Genomic DNA, 11,191 nt, shown 5'->3' on the forward strand with positions numbered 1-11,191 from the left:
GGTTTTTTGAACCAATATATGGACATAAGGTGAGTGGACCACTTAAATTGATGAAAGAAAAATTAAAAAACTAAAGGTCAGAGACTTCCAACCTATATTTTGAATGTCAGAGAGAAACTGACCAAAGCATGTGAGTTGGCCAAAGCACATTTGAAGGATGTTCAACAAACAAGGAAAGCCAAATAAAAAGGCCAAAGTTCAAACTTTTGCTGCTGGAAACTCTGTATTGGTGTTTTCTCCAGGGAAACCATCAAATTCAAGGTTCACTGGACCTTTTCTCAGAGATATTATTACAGGGGTGATAGAAGAAAAGTGGTAATGAAAGAAACAGGGATTTTTTAAATTGATTCACGGAATGTAGGTGTTGTTGGTTTGATCAGCCTTTATTGCCCATTGCCAACTGCCTGGAAGGTAATAAGGTGTGAACCACATTGTGGGTCTGTGGGCACATGTAGTCCAGACCAGGTAAGGATGTCAGATTTCCTTCCCTAAAGAACATTACTGAACAAGATGCGTTGTTACAACCATCAACAGTTACACAGTCACTGGTAAGCAAGCTTTTTAATTCCAAATTTTTAAAATTGAATTCAAATTTCACTATTTACCATGGTGGGATTCAAACTCCTGTCCCCAGAACATGAAACTGAGGTTTGGAATTGCTAGTATTGTCATCAGCAATCACTCACTAATGAGTCCTATTATTCACTGACGAAATTCCGTGCCACTGCTCTTGGGTTCTGTGGGACCTTGTGTGGTGATGAGCCCGTTCCTCCAACTAAACGTTTGGCAGGTGTTTCCGGGAGGTGGAATTGGTCCTTGGCCTTGTGATCCCTGGCATTTCTTTCTCTGGCTCCTTTTCTGTACTTCCTCTTGCCGCTGGGTGTTTTCAAAGAATTATGTCCTTTCGTACAGGAGCTTCCTCCAAGTCAGTTTCATCTGAGCGAGGATCTCCCATGTGTTGACATCCATGTTCCATTTCTAGAGGGAAGCTTTCAGGGAGTTTTTGAAATTATTCCTTTGTCGTCCTCTCATTTGAGTGCCTGCCCTGAGCTGTGTGAAGATGATTTGCTTTGGAAGTTGGAACGCAGGCATCCTAAACGTGAGGCCGGCCCAGCAGAGTTGGTTTCAGATGATCATGGACTCGGTACTGGTACTGTTCGCTGCCTCAAGGACCCTGATGTTAGTACGGCTGTCCTTCCAGCTGATGCAGAGAATCTGTTATCAACAAGATTGATGGGACTTCTCCAGGGCCTTGAGGTGGTGTCTATACACCGTTCAAGTTTCCGAGCCATATAGTAGAGTCAGAAGGATGCTGCCTAGCACAGGTGTTATGGACATTGAAGACTCTTATCATTGGGTATCCGTAGGCAACAGATTGGATATGACATTGAATCTCCACATTGATGTCGGCCTTAGATGAGAGGTATCTTACCAAGTAAGGGAAATGTTCCATATTAGTGAGAACTTCACCGTTGATCTTAATGGAGGGATTAATCGACAATAATATCTAATCTAATTTAATTTTTACTCCACACCAGTTTTAAGGCCAAGGGTGTTGGGTCTGTACGTTGCCGAGGTGGCACTGAAGGACCCCTGAGTGTCAGCAGGGAGTTGCAGCTCCTTAGCTTTCTTGGTCCACCATTGGTTTTTCATTTCCCGTGTTGTTCTTTGTAATTCCACCTTTACTGTTTGTTAAGTTCTCCTCTGTGCTTCACTGTCCTGCTGTCCATGGAGAGCTTTTCACTTGTTGTCGATGAGGTCTTGGATGAGGTGGTCATTCTTGTCAAACTGGTCTTGGTGTTTTCAGATCTTGTAGCCAATGATTTCTTCACAACATGAGAGAATGGCTGTCTTCAGCTCTTTCCAGTTTCCTCCACTCCACTAAAATGAACTGTTTGGAGATTTTGGTGTAGACTTTGTTGGATGGACAGTAGTCTGCTCCACTCTTGAAGTTGCTCAACGTTGTGCCTTTTTCTGAACAGTTTCTTTGTTTGCAGCTGCTTCTGGTGGCATTTGATGGACATTGAGGAGCGGATGAGCTGGTGGTCACTCCAGCAGTCATCTGCACCGGTCACTGCTTTGGTAATGAGGACATCCTTGAGGTCTTGGATCGATGATATTGTTGGTCATATGCTAGTGCTTTGATTGTGGTTGCAGCAAGGTGGTAATTCATGGAAAGGAATTATTACTACGCCACTCTGAAATAAATATCCAAGCAATTGGAGAATGAATCGGAAATTGAAAATTTTAAAGCTGACCCTTCCAACAGCCAGGTTGAATAATACAGATGTGCTTACAAGGTTAGATCACATCATGTTTGAGTCTCCAGAAAACCACCAAAGTGACTCACAAAGGCTATTTCAGAATCATAGATCAGTTTGTATGAAAAGGCCAGGAAAATTGTCTTGGAATGTTTATGTTGTTAATTTTGGGGTGAATTTATAGAATTCATGGAATCCCTACAGTGTGGAAACAGGCCCTTCAGCCCAACAAGTCCACACCACCCCTCTGAAGAGCATCCCACCCAGACCCACTCCCTTAATTTCCCATGTCTAACCCACCTAACCTAAACATTCCTGGACACTATGGGCAATTTAGCATGGCCACCCAGCCTGCACATCTTTGGACTGTGGGAGGAGACCAGAGCACGTGGAGGAAACCCACGCAGACACGGGGAAAATGTGCAAACTCCACACAGACAGTTGCCTGAGGATGGAATCGAACCCCGGTCTCTGGTGCTGAGATGCAGTACTGCTAACCACTGAGCTTTCGTGCACCCCTCCCTCCCAATTCCACCCCCGAAAATATCCTTACAGATTCAATCCAGAGTGATTAGCTCAAGAGAAGGGAGAGATTATGTTCTTGATGGACAATTACATTATTGAACGAGTTAAAGTAGGTCGAGCTCACCTGTCATGTTGCTGGTGAAACCAGATTGGTCACAGAGATTCTATATTCATTATATGCAAAGTCAACATGGTTACAAAAGTGGACTCATATCCTATTCCAGATTGGAAGATTGCATTACATGAATAGGACTTGGATAATATGTCACAACATTGACTTGCTGAAAAGGCATTGGCAAATTCTGTTGACTGATACAACTAAAGCAATATCAACTTTGGTAGCACCATACAGAGTATATAAATGCAAAGCATGCCATTTGAATTCAAAATTAAACCAACTTCATTTGTAGTAAAAACATTGAAGTACTGTGTAACAATATTATTTACACCAACAATTTGGTTATTTTTAACTATACCTAGGAAAAAAAATTACATCTCTTGACTGAATTGTTTTATCAGCTGAAGACAGCCAATTTGGGTCTAAATCTAGCTGAGAGAGAGTTTGCGAAGGTAAAAGTGATTTATTTGTGTGAGACAAGGCCAATCAGCACTGATAGAAGTGAAAGTAAGGGCTAGTTTGTATTTTTCCAAGTCAGGAAAAATCATGAAATTTTCTCTTAGACCATAAAATATAGGAGCAGAATTAGGCCATTCAGCCCATGAGTCTGCTCCGCTATTCAATCACTGCTGCTATGTTTCTCAACCCCATTCTCCTGTCTTTTTCCTGTAACCCTTGATCCTCTAGCTTCCCCAGCACCTTCTCCTTACTGATGGCCACTACACTCACCTCTGTCCCCTGATTCTCTAGAAGTTCTGGTGTGCTGCTGTGAACACGAATGCAAAGTACCTATTCAGTTCCTCTACCATTTCATTGTTCCCTATTACTACTTTTCCAGCCTCATTTTCCAGCATCCAATGTCCACACTTGCTTTTCTCTTATCTTTTATATATCTAAAGATACTCAAGGGACCCAGGGTCTTACAGGAGTTTGTAAAAATGATTCGTACAAGGGAACATGAAAAGATAATACCACAGATTTGTGAACTTCTGAAGAAGGGTCTAGGCCCGAAACATCAGCCTTCCTGCTCCTCTGATGCTGCTTGGTCTGCTGTATTCATCCAGTTCTACACTTTGTTACCAAACATTTGGTTGCAGCTCTAACTATAACGAAAAGGCTCAGGGTGAATTCTGTCCTTGGTGAAGTGAGTTGTAAAGTAGATAAGAGGGATGCAGGATTTTTGTTAAAAGGAATGGTACTTCCTTTTTCTTCAGGTGAGGTAGCTAAACCCATGTACAAAACTGAGAGATACAGGGGAAACAAATCACTTTTATTGGAGAAAGAATTGATTTTCCCTCCAGAGAGCTCAATGAGAGCTAAAGTATTGATAAATGGGATTGGTGGAGAATATATTCTAGTTCCACCATATAAAGTTCAACTTGAATGTGATTTGTTATCAGGAGAAGTAATTGTTGGAGTAGTAAAAACATTACCTATAAAGGGAGTAGATTTACTTGTGGGTAATGATTTGTCAGAATGAAAGGTAGTAGCTTCACTGATAATTATATTATGTCCAAAGGAGGTCCAAGAAACAGAAGAGTCATAGAGTCATAGACAGTACAGCATGGAAACAGACCCTTCATTCTAACTTGTCTGTGCTGACCAGATATCCTAAATTAATCTAGTCCCATTTGCCAGCATTTGGCCCATCTCCCTCTAAACAGAAGTGACAGGGAACAGATTCCTAGAATTTCTCCTTCGTGTACGGAAACTTGGGCAATGTTAAACAACATCCATTTATAAGGGTTGTTGTGAAACCAAAAGCAGAGCTGAAACTTTCCTGAAAGATGAAGATAATCCAGGTGGAGTGTTATGTATGACCTCCCTAATTACAGGACAAAAAGCAGATCCTGAATGAAATCAATGAGCACAGCCAGTCCATACCGAGGTCGAGGCTGAAGGAGGTGCAGAGTGCTTTTATCTTCAGAACAGAGTGCTGATGAGGAAGTGGAGACCCCTCACAGACCTGCAGGTGAAGAATGGTTGGTTATACATTGGCCAGTGGTACCGCCAGATATTGTGAGAAGCACATGAAAGTCCCATGGCAAGATACATGGGGATTCGGAAAACACAGGCGGCCAGAAACAGGTATTTTGCCTGGTCAAATCTGCATAATGATGTGGTGCAGTTTTGTAAAACGTGTTATATTTGTCAAGTTGTCATTAAACCTCAACATGTGACTAAACCAGCACTCCGAATTCTCATACCAGTTTTTGAGGAATCATTCAGTCATGTACTAGTGGACTGGATGGGACCATTACCTAAAACAAAAGCCAGAAATGAAAATATCTTCACCATTATGGATAGGACTACTCGATTTCCAGAAGCTATTCCTTTAAGGACAATCAAAGCTAAAGTGGTCTTGGGAAAACTCACATAGTTTTTCACCCATTTTATGGTCTACCAATAGAAGTACAGTCTGATCAAGGATCAAACTTTATGTCAAAACTTTTTTCAAGATATCATTAGTAGTTTGGGGATTAAACAACTGAATAGATTGCAAAATATCCATAGACCCAACATGCTTCAGAGAGATATCACCAAATTCTCAAAACCATGATCAAAGCCTTTCATTATGAGTGCCCAAAGGTCTGTGACAAAGGGTTCAATTTTCTATGAACTGTAACCTGAGACTCTCCACTGGCTTCAGCCCATTCGAAATAGTTTATGGTCTAGAAGTAAGAAGACCATTAAAACTGATTAGGGATGAATTGCTAAGCCAGAAAAACAAATCTTCAGTGTTAGAGTATGTGTCCATTTTTCTAAAAAGACTAAAAGGAGCAGGTAAAGTTGCGCAGGAACATCTAAAAACAAGAGGAAAGTGTGAGCAGATAAACACATGACAACCAGAGAGTTTAAAACAGGAGATGAAGTTTTGGTAATGTTGCTTTTACAAGGTGAACCATTAAAATCAAAACTCAATGGTGTCTACAAAGTAAGTAAAAGGGTTAGTCAGGTGAGATATTTAATTGCTACTCCTGATCAAAGGGAAAAAAATTGCTTGTGTAATATGAACATGTTAAACCAGTTCTATCGTAGAGATGATGAGAATGTTCAGGTGTGTCAAGTGGCAGGTGTACTCAAGAAGGATGTGGAGAATAAAGGATGGGAGCCAAAGAGAAGTGGACAATGCCAAAGTAATATTCCTACTATTGGGTTAACAAATTTGGATATATTAGAGAATTCAGATGCTGTACCTGGAGAAAGATCAATAGAGAGATATAGTGAGATTACTCAGAAAATACAAAGAAGTTTGCAGAGATGTACTACATTAACTGTAGGTAATTCAAACCTGATAAAACAAAACCCCGGTTGGTTAAACCCAGAGAAAGAAGCCAAAGTCAATGAGGAAATTCGATGCATGTTGGAGGATCAATTGATTAAACCAAGTCAGAGTAGTTGGAGTTCTCCAGTAGTTTTGCTTCCTAAAAGACATGCTTCAATGGAGTTATTTATAGAATATTGGAAAGTTAATGCAATCACAAAGACGGATGCATACCTTATTCCCAGACTAGTGTTGGTAGTGTGTCATTTATATCGAAAGTTGATTTGTTAAAAGGATATGGCAAGTACCATGGTATTTGTCACATCTAATGTCGAGTTATCCCATTTAGATTTAAGAACACCCCAGCCACGTTTCAAAGATGGAAAAGGAAGCAATTGTGTTGATAACAGCTCTTCAGGTTTATATTTCAAAGTTTATATTCAAAGTAGATGCTTTGAAATCATCATTTTTACACGCCATAATCCTGAGATTCGTGGTTAGTTTAAAGACGAGGCTCCAAGGTTGTTCAGATGGAATTTACATCTGCAGTTGTTTAATATAAAAATTGTACATATTTCCAAGAAAAAAATGTAATTAATGATGATTTCTCCAAATGTAAGCTGTTGTAAATTTAAGAAAATGACCAGGGAAGTTGAATAATGAATAAGAATCTGGTTGAAGGCAGAATGAATGGCTGCGAGTTGTGTGTTTTACTTGTCATTTAAATGTTACTAGCCTTCTTATGAAATGCATTTTTAAAAAATATGGTGTTTCATGTTTTTGAGTGTGGAGGCATGTTGGAACACTTGCTGATTTACATCAGTTTTATTTTTATTCTTTTTTTGATTTTGGTTTCGAGCTGAAGAGGACTTTATGAAACAGCTTGTGGTAAAAGGTAAATAATAGATAAAGTAAGCTTTTGTTTGTTAGTGAGACCAGGCATGAAGGTTAATTGTAGGCTGATTTTTGATTAAAAGAGTTCTTATAGATGCAGCAACCCCAGGAGGAGCATTCTGTTTAAACAGAAAGTGGAAGTTGGCTATTAACAAGGTCAATACATCGGAATTGGTTCTGGCAAGTCTGGAAGAGAGCCTATGTTCAAGCAGATGACAGAGGTTGAATGGTAATTGAATCCTCGGGAAGAGACAGTTCGTCTCGCAGGGCACAACCAGAGTTGATGGTTTTTTTGCGCTATTTCTTCTGGGGAGGTGACATTGGTTGTTGACAATACGGCATGAAGATTTGAAAACTCCCTGCCCACTCAACCACACCAGCTTCCAGAAGCCCAAATAGTAGAAAGCTGAGTTACAAGTAGTAATACCGCGACTTGAGGGAATTGAAAAGATAAGCCAGGTCATGATTTCCAGAAAAGTAACCAAGGAGTCCGCATCTATGCCTGTGAAACAATGCATCAAGAAAACCTTTGAAGTAATCTGGCCAGTTTTGTTGTTTTTTTATTTATTCCTTAACTGAATTTGTTTGTTTGTCTGTCTTTTGTGTGAATGGGGACTAAAAATGAATGTTTAAGGTTTAAAGCACAGACATTCACCAGTTTATCTTGTTGCTTAACTTTTTTGTCTGCTAACATTAATGTATATTTAATAAATAGTTATATCTTTTGTTTAAAATACAAAACCAGTGTCTGGAATTAATTATTCACAAAGTCTGGGATCGGCAATTTAAAAATCTGGTTAGGAACTATGGGAGTAACTACTGGGGGTCTTTGAAGGTTTTAATTTTACTGTGTTGTGAATACAGAGACAGAAAAGCTGATTTGGTTCGAGTGTCTGTTTTCATGTCGTGACAGCTTGCTGTACATCATTTTGAAATAAACATCACCAACAATACGAATGATAGACATAACAAGGTGTAGAGTGGATGAACACAGCAGACCAAGCAGCATCAGAGGAGCAGGAAAGCTTTCCTGCTCTTCTGATGCTGCTTGGCCTGCTGTGTTCATCCAGCTCTACACCTTGTTATATCAGATTCTCCAGCATCTGCAGTTCCTACTGTCTCTGAATGCCAATGATATGTGTATTATGCTGACCACAATCCTGTGGTTTTCTTGGAAACATTTTGGGACAAGAATTGTAGTGTGCTTTATCCCCATACCGTTGCACATAATTTTTATCTAAGTAAACATCCAGTGTCCTCTTGTACTTGCTCCTTTTATGAGTGAGAACTTCTCCTTATCTCCTCTGAGCCTTCCTCTCTAAGGGGAATAGCCCTCTCTTCTTCAATTGATCCTCATTCCTGGAACCATTCTTGTAAATACTTTTGCACTGTCTCTAATACATTCATATCTTTCCTATATTGTGGCACACACATCTGTACACAATATTCCAGGTGAGGTCTAACAAGTATCTTTTACAGGTTTAACACCACACCCTTGCTCTTGTACGCTATGTCCCCCCTAATAAAGCTGGGGTTTGCTACTGACCATGATGGAGCATGAATAATCCATCCCACCTCATAATGACCATGTCTCACTAAACTGGTCAACACACAAAAAGACAGTGCAGAAACTAACCTGCAATTACTCCTCCCACTTAACTAAAACTCTTCATATTCAGGGTAAAAATTGGTATCAGATTAGAATTTAAATAAAATGTGGATAGTGTAAAGTTCTGTGATTCACTCCATTTAAAATTAAAGGAGCAATAATCTGTTTGCTTTACTTATTTCAAGTCCTTCATCTCAACAACAGCTGAGAACTGAATTCCAAAGGGAGGTGAGAGTGACTGCCCATGACAGTACAGAGTTGTTACATTTCAGGAGCCCATTCAGCCCATCATGCCCCCTCCAACTCTTCAAATGAGCATCATTTTCTTGTGCCAATCTCCTGCTTTTTCCCCATACTCTTGGACACTATTTCCATCCAAATAATCATCCAATGTCCACTTGAATAACGTCAAGTGACTGAGTGTGGCATCAAGAAGTCCGAGCAAAACTAGAATTAATGGGAATCAGGGGAAAACTCTACGGCAGCTGGAGTCATACCTAGCACAATGGAAGATTCAGTATCTCAGCTCCAGAACATCTCTGCAGGAGTTCCTCAGGGTAGTGTCCTACGCCCAGCCACCTTCAGCTGCTTCATCAATGACCTTCCCTCCATCATAAGGTTAGAAGTGGGAATGTTCGCCAATGACTGCGCAGTAGAACATAGAACAGTACAGCACAGTACTTCAGCCCATGATGTTGTGCTGACCTATTATCCTACAATGCAATGTTCAGCACCATTCGTGACTCCTCAGATACTGAAGTGTTGGAACAACTTGATTGATAGACCCCAACACTGGATTCCAAATCTATTCATGAGCGCTGTGGCATCAGGACTGCAATCTACTATAGTAACTCACCAGCATGCCTCAATAATGACTCCCTTCTATGGGCATATGTTTAATGGAGTCTGTCTGGTCTCAGCTGATTAATTGTGGTTTCCTCAATGGACCGCATACCCTCAGAACCTGACATTAACCTCCTCCCCAAATCATTTGCCAAGTCCCCCCAACCCCAGCCTTCACCCAAACTCCAGCCATTCCCTGAGCCACCCCCAGGCTTTTCCTGTTGCCCACCAATCCCCCCACCATCAAAGCCCAACCATTTCCCCCAGGCTGACCAAATGACCCAAGAGAGATATAGATAAGGTGAATAGCCAGTCTTCTCCCCAGGATAGGGGAGCCCAAACTAGAGGGCATAGGTTTAAGGTGAGAGGAAAAATACTTACAAGGGACCTGAGGAGCAACTTTCTCATGCAGAAGGTGGTGTGTGTGGAATGAACTGCTAGAGGAAGTGGTAGAGACAAGTACAATTACAACATTTAAAAAGCATTTGGACAGATACATGAATGAGAAAGATTTAGAGCGATATGGGCCAAATGCAGGCAAATGGGACTGGTTCAGTTTGTAAAACCTGGTCGGCATGGATGAGTTGGACTGAAGGGTCTATTTCCGTGCTGTATGACTCTATGACCTGTATTTTAAGAAACTCTCATTTTTGACTGTCTCGTGTCCTTAGGGAATGTTCGTGTCCTATCCCTCCTGAATAGTCTGTGGAAGACTGGTCCTGTAAACCTGCTGAGTGACTTTCAATGACTTGAATGTATGAACAAGGAACAACAGCAGGCCACTTGGCCCTTTGAACCTGCTCCACCATTCAGTAAGATCACGGCTGATCTGATTTTAACCTCAACTCTACATTCCTGCATCTCCCCAGTAATCTTTCAACTCGTTGGTAATAATGAGTTGATCTCCCTCTACCGTAAAACTATTTTTAAAGATTCTGCACCCACTGCCTTTTTGAGGAAGGGAATTCCAAAGAATCACAACCTTCTGAGAGTATAAACAATGGCCCCTAGTTTGAGATTCTCCCACAAAACATCCTGTACGCATCCTCCCGGCCAAGTCCTCTCAGGATCTTGTGTATGTCAATGAAGTCACCTCTGACTGCTCTGAATCCCAGAGGGTACTTTCCTCATGAGGCAGTGAGTGAGTGAGTGACTGAGGGAAGGAGTGTGAGTGAGGGAGGCTGCAGTAGAAAGAGATGATGATGCTGATGGTGTGGCTCCATCACTTTGATGAACTGGTCACTTTACATTCTCCCCCCAGCCCCCCAATGGGTCATCTCCTGGACCCACATACAGACTGTCCCTTGTTTTATTGCCCCCTCAGTGCTCATTCCCCACCCCCTACCCCTCAGATTTGCTCCAGTTCTTGCCCCATGTTGTATTGATCCGGGGTAATTATTGCCACAGCCGGATTACAGAGTCTGATGAAAACCCCTGGGTCATTGAGGGTTAATGTTTCCATGGGAACAGGGCGCCCCCCCCCCCCCCAGGAGGAGCCTGGAACTGAACGGTGTAGCCGGGGGTTGCGGCCGGAGGTTTGAGGCGGCGGACCGGAAGATAGTGTGGAGCCGGGACGTGCGTGCGGATAAAGGCTCCGGGTTTAACGCAGTCCCGTCCGGCTCCTGGCTCCAAGTCCCGGGCGTCGCCTGCCCGCCATCTGCCACCCCCCCCCCCCC

The 11,191-nt window shown here is 41.7% G+C and overlaps 1 protein-coding gene across 1 annotated transcript in view; it reads left to right on the top strand.

Moving 5' to 3' along the window:
• The first annotated feature begins 510 nt into the window (after positions 1 to 510).
• Positions 511 to 11,191, top strand: part of pdxka (pyridoxal (pyridoxine, vitamin B6) kinase a) — a 55,388-nt gene continuing 44,707 nt past the window's right edge. Inside the window, exons 1-3 of the mRNA XM_048603010.1 lie at positions 511 to 548; positions 1,038 to 1,295; positions 1,998 to 2,082. Coding sequence (XP_048458967.1) covers positions 511 to 548; positions 1,038 to 1,295; positions 1,998 to 2,082 — 381 coding nt within the window. The remainder of the gene's footprint in view (positions 549 to 1,037; positions 1,296 to 1,997; positions 2,083 to 11,191) is intronic.

This window comes from Rhincodon typus, chromosome 11 (genome assembly GCF_021869965.1).
Source record: "Rhincodon typus isolate 14 chromosome 11, sRhiTyp1.1, whole genome shotgun sequence".
Lineage (NCBI taxonomy): Eukaryota > Metazoa > Chordata > Chondrichthyes > Orectolobiformes > Rhincodontidae > Rhincodon > Rhincodon typus.